The 17313-nt window shown below is 40.6% G+C and overlaps 1 protein-coding gene across 2 annotated transcripts; it reads right to left on the bottom strand.

Moving 5' to 3' along the window:
• Positions 1-5352: 5352 nt before the first annotated feature.
• LOC147869126 (lysophospholipid acyltransferase 1-like) lies at positions 5353-11745 on the bottom strand. 2 transcript variants are annotated; one of them, XM_087326628.1, is made up of 9 exons: positions 11408-11745; positions 8823-8878; positions 8115-8335; positions 7308-7707; positions 6831-6916; positions 6528-6591; positions 6318-6436; positions 5982-6133; positions 5353-5696 (listed from the first exon to the last, which is right to left on the bottom strand). In XM_087326628.1, the coding sequence occupies exons 1-8, from the start codon at positions 11713-11715 to the stop codon at positions 5996-5998; spliced, it is 1392 nt and encodes a 463-aa protein (XP_087182754.1). In that variant the 5' UTR covers positions 11716-11745; the 3' UTR covers positions 5353-5696; positions 5982-5995. The 2 variants fall into 2 exon arrangements, with proteins under 2 accessions (XP_087182754.1, XP_087182762.1); XM_087326636.1 differs by having other exon boundaries at positions 5986-6133.
• Between the last annotated feature and the right edge of the window lie 5568 nt (positions 11746-17313).

Genomic DNA, 17313 nt, shown 5'->3' with positions numbered 1-17313 from the left:
TACTTGCAAGATAATCCGAAGATAGTACCCCTATTTGAAATTGACGTAGTTGAAGTTGTATCACCATACATACTGCTACCGGACGAGGAACCAAATAAAGAAGCGATCCAGGAGCTACGGCAAGCACAAGAAGCGCTGGAAAGAGAAATGGCCATATCACAACAGGTTAAAGAATCCCAACTAGAGGAGGTAAATCTAGGAACTACGGAAGAGGCAAGACCGGTGCAGATAGCCAAGGAAATGTCTACGGAGAACAGAACGGCGATGATTACACTTCTCAAAGAGTTTCGGGACGTGTTTGCCTGGTCCTACGAGGATATGAGAGGGCTCGATCCTCAGCTATATCAGCATTAGATACATTTGAGCAAAGACGCCAAACAGGTAGCACAGCGACGGTATCGTATGAATCCAAACTACGCCGCCAAAGTCAAGGAGGAAATCGACAAGCTGCTGAGGGTTGGCTTTATCCGTACCGTAAAGAAATCTACATGGTTGAGCCCGATAGTAGTCGTACCAAAGAAAAACGACAAAATTAGACTATGTGTCGACTACCAGAAGCTTAATGCAGCGACGGTAACTGATGCATTTCCACTTCCATTTACGGATGGAGTTTTGGACGCAGTCGCCGGCCATGACCAGGAGAAAACGGCTTTCGTCACTGAATGGGGAGTGTTTGTTGCTGTGGTGATGATGTTCGAACTCAAAACGGCGCCGGCAACGTTCCAGAGGATCATCATGGAAATATTCGGAGAATTCATACCGGCGTTCATGCAGGTGTTCCTCGACGACTTCGCCGTTTACAGCCGGGAAGGAGACCACCTTCAACACCTCCGACTATGTCTAAAAAAGTGTAGGGCTTATCGGCTAAGCCTGAATCCGGCGAAGTGTGTATTTGGCGTATCTAGCGGAACGCTATTGGGGCACATTGTGAACAAGGAGGGCATCGCCGTGGATCCGGACAAAGTAAAAGCAATCCTGGAGGCACCGGCACCAACAACGGCAAAGGCATTGAGCCGTTTCTTAGGCCAAATCCGTTGGCATAGCCGAATGCTCCGGTATTTGGCGGACCTAGCTAAACCACTGCATGTTGCGGTACACCGAACACCGTTCTAGTGGACCGACACCGAAGACAAGGCGTACCGGGCACTCAAAGTTCTATTGTCGCAAGCGCCGGTAGTGCAACCCCTGGATTGGGCGAAGGAATTTCATGTGTTCATGGATGCGTCTGACATTGCAATCGGGAGTGCACTGATGCAACTTACGGAGCCAAGATGGTACTGGCCCGTATATTACGCAAGCCGGAAGTTATCCCAAGCCGAACGAAATTATTCCACCACAGAAAGGGAAGCTTTAGGCATGATCTACAGCGTAACAAAATTCAGGCATTAGTTATTGGGAAGAAAGTTTTCCTTCAATGTAAATCATTCGGCCCTCCTCTACCTAGTGTCCAAAGTGTCACTTACCGGTAAGTTGGCCCGGTGGACTTTGCTATTACAAGAATTCGAATTCGAGATATTCCACCGACCCGACATACAACATGCGGTAGCAAATTATTTAAGCCAGTTAGATTCCGGCGAAACTAGCGATGGAGTACCGGACGAGTTTCCGGATGTTGAGCTATTTCGAGTCACCGCGGAAACGGCAACAGATGAAACAGTGGCACCAGAAGATAAGTGGCTAACAAATATGCACCAATTTCTGAGCACCGGATTGCCTCCGGAGGAGATGAACCGGGACGAGAGGAAACGTTTGGCGGTACAAAGCCGGCACGTCTGTTTATTACAGGACACGCTATACCACAAAGGTGCGGACAGTATATGGCGACGAGCGGTGCGAAGCAAACTGCGGAGTCGCCGGAGGCCATTATGGCCGGGATGCTACGGCAAGGAAGATATGGCAAAGTAGCCTTTGGTGGCCGACTACATTGAAAGACGAAGTCCAGTACGCGAAAGAGTGTGATCTATGCCAGCAATGGGCCAGCCAACGGAACAAGCTAGGATGCCGCACTAGCCAGTACTACCACTAGAACCATTTCAGAAATGGGGACTAGATTTTGTCTGACCATTTAAACCATCGGCAATGAGAACTGGCAACCGGTATGTGATTGTCGTGACAGACTACTGCACTAAATGGGTGGAAGCCAAAGCCCTACGAGACAACACCACGGTGTCGACAGCAAAATTCTTATACGAATACATTTGGTGCCGGTACGGATGCCCCATAGAGCTTATAAGCGACCAAGGAGGACACTTTCTTGGACAAGTAGTGGAGAGCTTGACGTCATTCTATGCGATAGTACATAAACAGAGCACCCCGTACTACCCACAAGCCAACAGATTAGCTGAGTCAACAAACAAAACGCTACAAAATATCCTGCGCAAGATCGTCAATGAGAATCTGACAGATTGGGACACGAAGCTGCACAGTGCGCTCTGGGCTTACCGAGCAACGTACAAAACAAGCATCTGAACAACGTCGTTCCGGTTAGCATTCGGATTAGAGGCAGTCATGCCGGTCGAGTTCCAGGTACCGAGCTTACGGATCCAGATTAGGGAACGACTTAATGAAAAGGAATCGGAGGCAATTCGGTTAAAGGCTCTGTGTGAACTAGAAGAACACCGACTGGCGAGCATCATGCACCTGGAATTGGAACAACGGCGATGGAAAGCGTTTGTAGATCGGCACCGGAAGGGAAACAAAAAGATGTTCGAAATCGGCAAGCCGGTACTAGTGTTCCAGACCCGGATGGGTAAAATGCCAGGCAAACTACGGTTTAGATGGACCGGACCGTACTGGATCACAGGCGGGTTCAATGGGTCTTACCAATTAGGGACACTTGCCGGCGAGGTACTGGGTAAATGGGTCAACAGATTTAGACTAAAGCCATACAAAGGACCTATGCCCAAGAACCCATTTGAACGAATGGCCGACACCGAATCGGACGCTGGCAGGCCAACCAAGACGACAACCTGTGAGGAAAACGGCTACCACCAAGCCGGTAAGGACCTAAATAATCAACCCATATTATCCCCCCCCCCCCCCCCCCCTATTACATTGTGCTTCCCATCCTTATATAGTGATGGGAGAGGCTTAGCGACTTCATGTTTTTTCTTCTAATAATAGTGTTCATGCACGTGAGATGTGCATGAATAACTTTTTCGATGATACGTTTTCTTTTAACTAAAGCATTCATGCACACTAGATTTACATGAGTAGCTTTATTTTTCTATCGTGCTTTTTCTAACTATAGTGTTCATGCACGCTAGATGTGCATGAGTAGCATTTTCTTAGAAATATGCATAAGATAACGTTTGTATATGGGATATCTACTTTTCTAACACTCATGATATGTTAGTGTAATGGTAAAGCTACAAATTATTCACGTGGAGGTACAATGTTTGAATCTCGCCCTATCCATGTAATATATATTTTAATATTTTCTTCTTTTTCTTTGTATTTATTAAATCAGTTATTTTATACGTTTTTCATGTAGTGTACAAACTACACTACGACAATCGCCCCCTCCGAACCCACACATCCCTCTATAGCCCTTTCGGTTAGGGTTTCTTCTTCCTCGTAGGGTTTTGGTTCTCACTCTATAGCCCTTTTGTTGTTTTCACCTAGTCATGCTTTAGTCCGGCTTAAACGATCGTGGTTGTATATCTTAATGTGGCTTTCATGCCTTATAATGAAGATTTGTTTAGTGAACCTCGTGTCATCCCAACCTTGGCTCGTCTAATTCTTCGCCATGTTAATCTTTTGCACATTGTTCTTACCCTCTCATGCTCGAAATCCCGTTAGGGATAAGCTCCCATTCCCCCCTTTTACTCCCTAGTCCAAGACCCCTGTGGTCCCGCCCAAGCCGACACGTACATGCGGATATTCGCGACAACAAGTATAATAGTAACTATAGTTGTCAGTTAAATTTTAAGTATGAAGGGTGAGGATTCAATTATCTCAATCCTACAGTGGGAGATATCTCAATCCTACCTTCATGAAGGGTAATCTCTTTTCTTTAGTGTCTTGAGATAGAGACTCTAACTGTGTGGGAAAGCTCTAACTTCATACATGTGCAGCTCTCTCTTTCTTCAAACTCAAGGTATGATCCATGTTCGTACACGGCAGTACAAGACATCGTTCGAGGTTTAAGGGGTGGTCTAACATCCTTTCTTCCTTGTTTTCCTCTTTAGTTTTGCTTAATCTTAATAAAAACACTTTAAGAAGATGCAAAGTAAAAATAACACAATTCAAAATATGAGGAATGAATGTGAATCCATATCAAAAGTCTAAAGATTCCATTTCTCTAAAATAGATTCCATATCTATTTGTCTTGATTTTTATATTGACCATTGGCTATCCTCGTCTTTCACTTCCTCGCTTCCCTATTCATCAACTCAACTCATTTGATGGCACTTTTCTTATTCTCTAATGCCTTGTTTCAAGCATAACCTTGACTATATCCTCCATGTTGCAAACCACGCCTCCCAAACGCTAAAGCCCCTCACCAAGGCCACCCTCACCAAGGCCAAAAGCACTCCAAGGATACAATCCTTGATAACCCTATGCATGGTGTTACAAATCCAAAGTACGTAATATACTCAAATGCATTGGCAAACATTCTTTTTCATACGAATGCAACCAAATGCGCATGTTATCAAAACATTCTTATGCGTCCTTTTTTACACCTTTTACCTTATAATAAATAATGAATACAAAAGTACGGTATTTACCATACTTCAAGGGTGTTTACCATACTTCAAGGGTGTTTACCATACTCGAATGATTCAAACATTCTCGATTGCGAATGCACATATGGTGCGTATGGTTCATACTATGCATGGAGCAATACATCATGCCTTGATGACCGCCAAACCTTTGGTTTCAAGAAGTCAACCTCATTCAGGTGTGCCACACCATACAAACACATGCCAACCCCATCATCAACACCATACCAAGGCCAGCTTGTTGCCTAAGGTCATTTCACTTCAAAAGTGCTTCAATTGAAGCTACAAACACACAAATGAAGACGGGGAATCCATATCACAAAGACTCAGAAAAATCAAATAGTCATGAAGTAATTAATTTTTACATCATTGAAGCATTCTGTAGATGAAACTGAGCAAGCGCTGACAAATTATGACATTGAAATGCACTAACCGAAAACTATGCTGATGGATTTTGCTCAGTATGATGTGTATAACACATAATACTTTGAATGTTTAAAAGCACTTTCGTGCTCATGTGTCTACACCTGGCAAAATAAAGATGGATAGACTTCTTTCAATATTGCAAAAATGAAGAGAAACTTGTTTGCCAACATCACACAAGGGGCTCGATTTCAAGACCTTTGACAGAGATCGAAAGTCAGCATTATAATCAAAAAACTACAATTACAACGGCTAATGTGAGAACAATGTATATGATGGTAATGGCTGTGTCACATATCAGTAACCATTTACAATATAGATAGGAGGGTAAATAGCCGTTGTTTGATCGTGTTATTGGATTTTCAAGAGAAAGTTAAGTATTATAGTTTCAGTAAAGATAAGTCAAGAGGAGCGCAGAATAGAATTCATCCTTTTCTAAACGAGGACTACCTCATATAAAACAAGATTTAGCAAGCCTGAGTATCAAAGCATTTATATGCCACAAAATCAGATTTTAGCAGCCTCTTCTTCATATTCAATAGAATTGATCTGACCATAAAGCAACAGTGGTTTAAAACATCAAACTTACGCAAATGGATCATGTAATAATCAAGGGCAAAACACCAAAATATCCGCAATGTTTGGGATAGTAACCAGATTACGATTAACTTTCCAGAAATTACTGGATATTCCTTTTTAGTAGCAGAAACTTTGTACTATTCAAGGGTACTCCTGAAACTTTAAACTTGGGAGTACTCTGGTAACTATCCAACGAGTTAAGGGTATCTTGGTGTTTTCCCCTGATCACTTCCATCTCATAAACACCACTGTTACGTACTTGAATGGAACTAGTTGTTCTTAGCCTTAACCCCTGTAGACTTTGGAGGTTTTATTACACTACCAAGAATAATCAGAGCCATTGATAGTATTGTCCCAACATAATATACACTCTGATATGATTCCAATGTCTGGTGGAGATTCAATACCTGTAGAGTAGAAAGAAGAAAAAAAACAGATGGTTATCAATGCAGGAGTCTAATTAGCACGCAAACATGTATAGAATTTTTTGTAACATTCTTCAATATTCTGAAAGAAAATTAAGAAAGAACTATCACAAAAATGTGAGCTACTTCCTAAGCTGTTATTAAGCTGGAAAAGAACGAGCAATACAACGAAACCAATGCAAGCATAATTCAACACAAGGATTGTGTATGAAAGGCTTCCAAGCTGAACGACTTTATTTAAAATCCATGACCTCCCACGAATTGCTTGCTGCCATCTGTAAATAACTGTAAATGGCATAGAAAGACAGTTTCAGGCATATACATACAAATCAAGATTATTTTCAAAAATTAGATCTTGCTATGGTGAAGGGCTTACCTCTTGACCCCGCAATCATAAGAGCACTATGTACAAAAAATAGTATATAGCCAGCATATAAACCCTGCACAGATGAAAAGTCCCCCACCACATACTAGTCATAAGTAAAATGTATAATTAAGTGAATTATACACAACCTTGATGAATGACGAAAATTTAATCAAAATTAAAATGAATAATTTACTCAATATATGTTGAGAATGGATGTATGCAGGAAACAGAATCAAATTTAAATTGCATAATTTACGGGGTATCTCTTCAGAATAAATTAATGTATGAATCAGTAAGTCAAGCTACTCTTACATGCCAGACTGCACTAACAATTTGAGTCAGCAATAGCTCCGAAAGACCAGGTTTTCTCCCTTTCTTGCTGAGCCTATCATATACATCTGTGCTAGGGTCAAGGTAAACAAAATAATTTGAAAATAGGAACAATACCTTATACTATGTACTAATATAAAATAAGACAACACTGTTTACCAAAAAATAAAGGGAAAACTCTCCCTACATTTTCCTTCATTTCACAGATGCCCTTGCTCAGCCCTAAAAAAGTAACTATACATCATATTTGAGCACCTATATAGGCAATTCATCATCAGCTTCACAACTGTAAGGCCAATTCATCCTCAGCTTCACGATGGTAAGGTCAATTCATCCTCTTTTTCTCTCTTCAGGGGTTAAAATTACAATGGAGGACTTGCAATTTTTTTCCAAAATAATAATAATAATAATGTTTGCTATTCAGAACAATTAAAAAAATACATGGGTTAGAAAGGATACATAGACGAAGCCATGTGCTGACATGAATGTTCCAAACAAGAGGTAATACTGCACTGGTCTCAGCTAGTTCTACTCCAATAATATCAACATTCCTTGCACGGTCCCATTTAGGTTTCCCTGGACATGACTCTGACCATCCACTGAAACCAAATCCTGATATAATCACAGAAGTTTCCGCTAGCGACCATATGAAATAATACTTCCAGCGAACTGTAAATCCAGCCAACCACTGATAGCCCAACCGTGCCCAGAATCCCCAACTCTTATATTGAGGTTCAAATATTCTAGATACAGAGAAACGAGGAGTTAGGTAGGTATAGAGTCCCATGCTCAAAATTGCCTGTAAAAATGCTCTTGAAGCACCACCATAGGGTGAAGGCAAGAGTTTTTGACTCCATGCCTGCAAACAAATTTGACAACCCAAACGTGTAAACTGATTGATTATTAGATGAAAAAACACACTATAAAAGTAAGGGGAAAACTCTGAAATATCCCTGAATGCCCAGAGACTCTGAACTTTTCTTTATTTTCCCAAATGCCCCTAAGTTTTCTTTATGTCCACAGATGCCTCTAGTTTTCTTTACTCTCTGCAACTATACATTGTTATTTGAACTATTACATTGTCAATTAATCCTTATTCATTCCCTGTTTTTGTATTATTGGAGCAATTATATGATTGATCTGTTCCCATTTCTCTCTTTCAAGGTTAAGCAGAGGCATTTGGGGAGACAAAGAAAAACTTAAAGAGTATTTCAGAGGTTTTTCTAACATAAACTTTCAGTAGTTTTGTTTCTGTTATTCAATTACCCCTTTCTCAGCCGTCCAATCAAGATAATCTTGTAACTCATACACTGGACCTGCTAAGTGGGTGCCACAACAGAGACAGAACCCAGCATACTCTATGAATGAAGGAAGATTTAAAATCCTATATTTTTTCTGGGCAGGCCGCAATTCCTCTTCCTTTAATAAACCATCTTGATAATTCATTGCAGCAGAAATAACTTTCAGAGTCAAAACCATGAGAGCGCCTACAAATATAAAAGCTTCACAAATGTAACATCTCTATATCAAATAAAATCAACCATTTACAATCTACATCGAAAAGAGGAAAATCAGCTCAAAATGGCAAGCTTTTTTCAGGGAAAGAATGATGATAATTGCAATTCAGTTTGGAGTGCTCATGAAAACCCAACAGTAAGCTTAGTAAAGATTCATCTGATAATTGACCTTATTGGGAAAATCAACCAACAACTACATATCTATCATAGTCTCGCATGCATGGATTTATACCAAATTGTTTTAATGTTCAATCAAATCTAAAAATAAGTCCATGTACTTGAATTTACAAAAACCTCGATAAAAATTTTGACTGTCTCACTCCTGCGTAATAATTGTGTCTACCCATTTAGAATATTTAGTTTGCAGTTTGCATGTCAACAAAATTGTTATGTGCATGCTTATTTGTATAATTCACAAATCAACGTGAAAGAAAACTCAAAAATAAACTGTATATACCAGTACAATCGATGCCACCATCTTTCCAAGCATCTCCACTCATGTAGTAAACATGGCTGCAAAACGCCCATACTCACATCAACATTATCAGAATATCACAATTTAACATTATTCATCCAATTCTCCAAACTGTAGTTATAACATGCACATTCATAGAGTAAAATAATGAACAAAGCAGGGCAGAATGTCCACTCAGTATGCACCGTAAACCATTTATTAGACAGTGACCAAATCAGGACTTCATTGAGAAATTCAAACCTATGTATATTACATTGAGAAATGTCAAGGTAAAACATAAATGATGAATGACTGTACACAATGGATGTTTTCGGATATAGGAAGATTTGGCATTTGGTGCCATGCACTGATTTGAACAATGAGAAAGAAAGGAAATCCAATTGAACAATGCAAAGCCATATCCCTTGAAAGATTCTAGACAAAGGTGCAAATCTATTGAAAATCCTGCAGTATTTGGGAAGAATCAACATGCAGTGCCCTTTGTACACTAAAATGATGAGAAGACCAGGGACATTGATTGAGGAATGTAATGTTGCATACCTTGAAAAATGCTGAGAGAAGGCATAAAAAGATATGGACAGCATAAAACATAATAAAGAAGGCAATGTAAGAGAGGCCATAAAAGACACGAAGATCAATGGGGGAGAAAAGGTGTAATAGACATAGGTATTGGAGGGATCAGCATGTGGAACAAGAAATTCTTTAAAACAGTGAGAAACAGAGACTGAGAAAAGCTGAGCTACATACACATACCATACAAATCTTTAATGTTGCATACCTTGAAAAATGCTGAGAGAAGGCATAAAAAGATATGGACAGCATAAAAGACACGAAGATGCATGAGGGGGGAAAGGTGTAATAGACATAGGTATTGGCGGGATCAGCATGTGGAACAAGAAATTCTTTTAAACAGTGAGAAACAGAGACTGAGAAAAGCTGAGCTACATACATACCATACAAATCTTTAAAGTTACAAAAGGTAACCAAATTCATGATAGACATATGAAGTTTGATTGAAACAATTGTGTGATTTGTTGAAGAATCATGGTTCTCAAGCTGAGGCAAAAGCATGAAAGAAAGACATATGAAGATAGGCATAAAATTTTGCAGCATTTGTGAGTGAATATGTAGTACTATGGATAGAACGAAATGGTGTGAACAAAGGGATTTGAATTACAAATGCTACATTTATCTAGAGATACGAATGGGTAGCAAAGTTGTAAAAGTAATATGAAGTTTATCCATAGAGAAACTTGCAAGGTATGGAGGAAATTAGCAAGAGAAAAGGCAAACAAAATGTTAGAAGATCTGTGCAGCATTGTAGGTTTGGAAACGTGTAAACAAAATATCAAGATCTATAGAGAATATTGCATGATTTAGGAGGAATCAACAAGAGAAAGTACATTAGGGTAACGGAACTGTTAAAAGACATATGAAGAACCATATGAAACTTGCATGATTAAACTCATGCATCACAAGGATATAAAAAGCTTGCAGTGAAGAAACAGGCATTTGAAAATCCTTATAAATCTCTCAGCATTTAAATGCCATGAATCAGGTAAGACCATGAGAATGCATGGAATTTAATTCAGGAATGCTAATCAATATAGTGTGGAATTCTTCAAAGGTAAAAACAGCAAGAAACAAAGTAAAATACATAGGAAGCTCCAGGGAAAACCCTTTCAGCGCTTGCAAAGAGTAACAGAGATTTAATGGTGAGAAAGTACGGCATTCAATTGAGAAATATTAGGCTATCTGCCATGTAATTCTTTAGAGTTATAAAAGACACGGAACAAACGTGGAAACACTAACAGGATTTGGTAAGAGAAAAGAGATATAAACCACGCAATCTTGCAGAATTTGTGAAGAGCTACCACTTAGAAGATATAATGGCATTAAAATATGAAGAACCATGGGAAATTATTTCAGACTTGTTAGAAGAATCAGCACATGGATGGTAACACGAAGGCTTGTAAGACATAGCAAGACCATACATGCCACACAGTACAAAGGAAACAGAAAAAGAAAAAAACATACAAAAGAAAAAGAAAAAACGTATGGATACAGATGTAAATGAGAGAATTGAAAAGCTATGGAAGCAAATACGGGATATAAAAAGAAATGGAAACACTCAATTTTGAAGAAATAGCAGTACATATGGATGCATGCAGAGATGATGAATATAAACAGCATAAAAGGACATATTAAAAAATTGAAAATTCCCCACAGAGAAAGGAAAACGAGAGGATTTGAAGACATAAACTGCATGTAAGAATGTAATGACAGGTTGAGAAAACGAGAAGATTCGAAGATCTAAGCAGAATATAAGTGTGTAAAACAAAGACAGAGAATGAGCAGATTCTATAGAATAAAGAGCATCCAAGGATGTGCGCAAAGATATAAAAAAGAGAAGAATTTGATAGAGTGAAACGGAAAAAAGAACAGAAACAAAACAAAAAAGGTTGGAAAAGAATTTGATAGAGTGAAACGGAAGAGAGAAAATCTGAGGCATAATTGAAGAAAAAAAAAAGTATTGACAGGATGTATTGTATACAGTGAAAACATACCAGCCAATAAGGAAGGCGAAAGCTGCAACGAAGGTGATGAGACCACAGTATTGACGAGCGCATGCCATGCTTCCATAGCCAATGAGCATGGGGGGGATGAAGTGGATGACGGAAAGTGGACCGAAGGCAAGGTATGAGAGGTAACAGCCACTGAGTGCAGCATAGGAGTGGCGTAGGGATGGAGAGGGTATGAATCGCCACAGGAAACTACAGGGGATGCTCGCAATGAACGCTACGAGGAACTGGAAGACGGCAGGCGAGACGCCGATGACAGAAGCCAGGTCTGCCATCGCCATCGCCATCGCCATCGCTGCTGCTTCTTCCTCCTCTTCTTCCTCTTCCTCTTCCTCTTCCTCTTCCTCTTCTTCCTCCTCCTCCTCTTGTCTTTGTCTTTGTCTCTGTCTTTGTGTCTTTGTTTGTGTCTTTGTCTCTGTCTTTGTCTGTCTGTGTTTTTTCCCTTCAATTAATTAACTTTCTTCTTTTCTTTGGTAGATAGAGACGGAGAGCGTGTGTGTGTGGGATTGGGGGTGATTGGGGGGGGGGAATTGGGGGAAATTGGGAGGGGGGGGGGGGGGGGGGGATGGCTGCCTGCCCACACCTTTTTCCTTTGCCCTTTTTCCTTTTCCCCTTTTTAATTAACTTAACTCCTTCCCTTCCCTTCCCTTCCCCACACACACGCGCACATACATACATACATATGTAATAAATACATACCAACCTCCTATGTATGTATGTATGTATGTATGTATGTATGTATATAGATAGAATCAAGTCAGTCAATCCATTTCGTGCCTCACTGATTGCCTACATGGAGGGCTACACTTACATTTACTTACATATGCATAAGTTATGTAAATACATAAATAAGAGAAAATTAAGTCATAAAAATCAAACAAAGTGTTTGTGTGGATTTCCATCCATCATGGATGGATCTCCTTCCTCCTCCTTAACAACATTCTCTCTCTACATACATACACATACTTCTTTACCCATCCCATCTTCCCTCTCTCTCTCTCTCTATTACTCTATAGATATCTCTTATATCACTAGATGCCAATGTGGAATGTAGGGTTGAACCCATGACCACCTGGACTGCATTGGGTAACCTTACCAACTGAGCCCCTGGTCTCCAACCTTATCGATTGAGCTACATCCATTGGGCATCCTTACCATTTGAGCTCCATCCATCTAGGCATCTCTCTCTCTCTCTCTCTTTGTGGGGCTCTTTCTATCCCATCTCCTCTTCTTCTTTTGTTGAAAACACAATGGATAGATGGATGGTACCTCAATAAATGTGTATATGAGTAAAACTACTTTTACCACAACATGTAGATGGTATCACCACAATTGAGTTATTAGGAGTGTCACTGAAGTGGTGCTACCTCCACTACACTGTTGTTGTTTTATCCTCTCTCTCTTCTTTATTCTGTCCCACCCACCCCCTCTGTCTCTTTCTCACTCATTGTATGTAAAAACCATCATTGTAGCCCTCCATAGAAAGGAAGGGAGATAGGGTGCATTTCCAAGTGCCATCTAAATACTCACATGAAGAAATAATCCCCCCATATTTACTACATGTCTACCATCAAACATGAACGCATTGTGCATGTTCCAGCTATGTTGCAACCCCCCAATAAATACCTTCAAAACTAGAATATGGTTTCTAGATCATGTTTTGGTTCATGTTGCACATATTGGCTATAGACCCATTGTCTAGGCATCCAATAACAAGTACACACAACTTGCCATACTTCCGATATGTGCACTACGGCATCATTTGTATTATCTTCCAAGTGAACAATACAAAAGAAACATATGTTTCATGTCAATCCTCTCCTTTTAAGGGCTCAACCTAACAGAAAGCCCCTAATTACCATTCTTTAAACAAACACTTTGGATCGAAACGCCAATTGAGAATGCCAACTACGTTGCAACATTTTTTTGCCACTCTGCATCAAACTTGTTGACATTCCACTCCTTTTGTGCTTTCGAGTAAAAACCATGAAACCTTTTTCTTTGTCGAACGAATGTGGAAATTGTACACATCAATCCATGTTAGAGCTCATCTTGGTGTCTGCCATTTGAACCATTGCTTCCATGCGAAATAGCTCACATGCATCACAATGTGAGATAGGATGTTGGGGCACAAGTAATAAGAGTGGTCGGCTATGCACACTTTACCCGAAACAAGTTCAGGAGTGCTAGAGATTGTTTCTAATGTAAGCATAAAATAAGGAAATAGATGTTAGGTAGTAACGAGAAAGAGAGAGAAAGAAGGGTGTCGATCCACCCGACTACACTTGAACGAAGGGATAGAAACAGGCCCAAACCTTGAACAACAACCCATACCGATGCCTTGATTACTACTTGCACACGCTTACCACAAGATCACAATCCCGACATTGTCGAATAATGTGTTCATGAGGATAGTCAGGCCTCATATTTATAGCTAGACGTAAGGCCCCCATGCAAGTTCACACTTGGCCCTTAAGAGTTGTCTCAATCCCTAGGATTAAAAGCTTTTATCCTTGTGTGTAGAATACTAAGGTATAAACTACCATGAGATAAATTATGGTCATGCCCATAACATACCCCTCCCCCCCTCTTTAAAACATTACACCCTCGTAATCAAAATTTAGGGAAGCTAGTTTTAATGGTGCTTTCTTGTTCCCATGTTGCATATTTATAGACTTATCCATCCATTTAACGTTAAATTTTCGGATTATTTTAGATCACAAATGTTTTGTTTTAACATCGAGAATTTTCTTTGGTACATGTAGTTTAGAAGCTAAACCTTCAGAAGTAATCAGAGTTTCAGTTGTAACTATATTATTGCTAGAACCAAGAAGTTCTTTTAGACGACTTACATGAAAAACGTAATGAATTATGACACCATTAGGAAGACCAAGATGATAGGTTGATGGCGAATGCGTTTGAGGACCATGAAAGGTCCACAAAATAGTGGTGCTAACTTAGTGCCCATACCAGTAGGCAATGTCTTAGAGTCTTGAGTCACACATAGTAATACCTTCTATCTAGGGTTGAATACACGAGGTTGCCTATTATGGTCAGTATAAAAATGCAGTCTATCTTGACTTGTTTTTATATTATCTCGTGCAATATGCAACATACCTTGAATATCCCTTATAAAGTTTTGGGTACTTCTCAACTCATCATGATGTATATTAACATCAATTGTGTCACAAACACCCCAACCACGAACTCGGACAGAGCACAGATGATGGGACTAAGAGCGTGGAACTTAAGAAGCTACGAACTTGGAGCTAGAGGTGATGAGGTTAGGAACTTAAGAAGCACCACACGTCTTTGTCATTGCCCTTGCTTCTAGAGTTCCTAACCTCGTTGTTGAGAACGCGGCCGTCTAGTGCAAAACAAATCAACACTCTTCTAAACAGAACATCATAAACAAATACAATCAAGGTAGATTGATGAGTCTAAGCAATATCAACCGAACGCGATAAGAAACTAGAATGCAAGAGAGAGAGAGAGAGAGAGAGAGAGAGAGAGAGAGACGTTGGGCACAAGATGAATTGTATTTTTAGCAACTACAAAACTAGGTTACAAAGTCAATTTATATACTGACTAACTTAGGGCAACTGACCTTCTCACTATTTACATAAATAGCCTAAACCTAGTGTGTACAAAAGGGACAGGCATGAATACGTCCATTAGAAACCTGTATTCGACACTCCCTCGTAATGGGCATATACATCTAGAATCTGTAGTATAGAAATAACTGTACAATACAGATTAGTACAAAGTTTTCGAGCAAATCGAAATTTCATTCGAATTGGTGAACTTTGAGATTCAACAAAAGGCCGAATTGGCCGAGGTCAAAGAGACTAACCGAACTTCGAACTATTGAAGTCGATTGTTTGAAAAACATCCTAAGTGTTTGACTTAATTAGACTGATTCTTTGTTATGCCCATTTGGTGCCGAAGGGATTGAAAATTGATCCGCCGAATGACACTTCGTCATCCCATCTGCGACATTATCGGTTGTAGGTATCTTCTCAAGGCCGATTTTACCTAAAATGACGTAGTCTCGAAAAAAGTGATATCGAACATCGATATGCTTGGAGGCGTTGTGATGAACCAGATTTTTCGAGAGAGCAACAACACCCTGACTATTGCTGTAGAAAACTGGAGCTGAGTCAAATTTGACTTGTTGAAACGTGCATGCTAGCCATTCAAGCCATAAAGCTTCTTTCGCCGCGTCTTACACGGCTATGTATTCGGCCTCGGTTTTTGATGTAGCAGTGCACTCTTGGAGTTTCGATTTCCATGAGATCGCTCCATTGCCGAGTTTGAAGCAATATCCGGTTGTTGATTTTCGACAGTCCACACAGCCGGCAAAGTTCGAGTCGGTGTATCCGACTACGTATGAAGTGTCATTCGGACCGAATAGGATGCCATGGTCTTTTGTGCCCACCATATATCTGAACACATGCTTGCTTGCATTCCAGTGCAATCAGCCAGGATTGTGCATGAATATGCTACAACTCCGACGGCGTGAGCAATGTCAGGTCGTGTCGCGACCATCGCATACATCAGGGAGCCGACTGTCGGTGCATACGGAACCAACTTCATAATTTCTCCCTCTGAACATGATGTCAAACAGTCTTGTTGAGACAGCTGAAGACTAATGGGGAGCGGGGTTGAAGTAGATTTTGCCGATTACATGTTGAAGCATTCGAGGACACGTATGATATAGTCGGATTGGGACAGAAACAATTGTCTTCGATTTCAATTCCGACTAATCTTCATGCCGAGAACATGTCTTGCCGGACCGAGGTCCTTCATGGCAAACTTCAACCGTAGTAGTCAAACAAGTTCGGCAAGCTCTTCGGCTTGCCAACTAGAGATTAACATGTTGTCCACATAGATGATGAGGAAGATGGGTGACCCATCTCGTGTCGTTTTCGTGAAGAGATAGTGGTCCTCATCGCTCTTCGAGAAGCCGACTGATTGGATGAAGTCGTGAAACTTCTTACACCACTGTCGCAGTGCTTGTTTAAGGCTGTATAGACTCTTCCTGAGCCGATAGACTAAATGTTCCTGGCCTGGTACCACGAAGCCTTTCGGCTGCTCCATATAAATTTCCTCCTCTAGGTCACCGTGGAGGAATGTTGTTTTGACATCTAGCTGGATTAGCTCCAAGTTCTCGGTTGCCACTAAGGGTTGTCATTTTCACCACTAGTGAGAAGATTTCGTCGAAATCGACGCCATATTCTTGTCGAAAACCCTTAGCTCTTGAATTTTGGGGTGGCCGAATCAGACGTCTCTTTAACTCGATAGGCCCACTTGCAAGGGAGAGAGCGTCGATTCTTCGGTAATTCGACCAAGTCCCAAGTTTTGTTTGCGTTCATTTCCGACTCCATGGCCAAATGCCAGTTGGTCGAATCGGCTAAAGCCGATGCTTCTTCATATGACGTCAGTTCTCCGGCGTCCGTAAAGAAGATACTAGGAGAGTATCTCTCTGGGGGTTGTGACAGTCACTCGGATCTTCAAGGTATGACTGAACTGGTCGCTTCGAGTATCGATGTCGGATGGTCCAGAGCCGAGTTGTTCGGCTATTCCGAGTCAGACGCTGTCAAGTCGGTACTAGAGGTTTCAACTACCCGTGAAGCCGACCTTGTGTTGTGTGTTGGGCCGTCGTGAAAGGTTGTCACAACTGAGAAAATTAACCTTCGTACTTCGATCGGCTTTTCGGCCAATTAATGCATGGTTGACTCATTGAACTTTGGATGATCTGTCTGTGCTCTAGGTCCCATAGTCGGTATCCTATTTCGCCATCTGATCCATAACCGAGGAAAATACATTTCTTGGACCTTGGTGCAAGTTTGCGGCAATCATCTTCCGAAAGCATTTCAATTCTCCGTCGG

This window comes from Azolla caroliniana, unplaced genomic scaffold (genome assembly GCF_043228905.1).
Source record: "Azolla caroliniana isolate FFs.n. ecotype wild unplaced genomic scaffold, voAzoCaro1.0.p SCAF_1, whole genome shotgun sequence".
Taxonomy (NCBI): Eukaryota; Viridiplantae; Streptophyta; class Polypodiopsida; order Salviniales; family Salviniaceae; genus Azolla; species Azolla caroliniana.
Note: the sequence above shows the minus strand (reverse complement) of the source record. Positions and strands in the feature narration are given on the sequence as shown.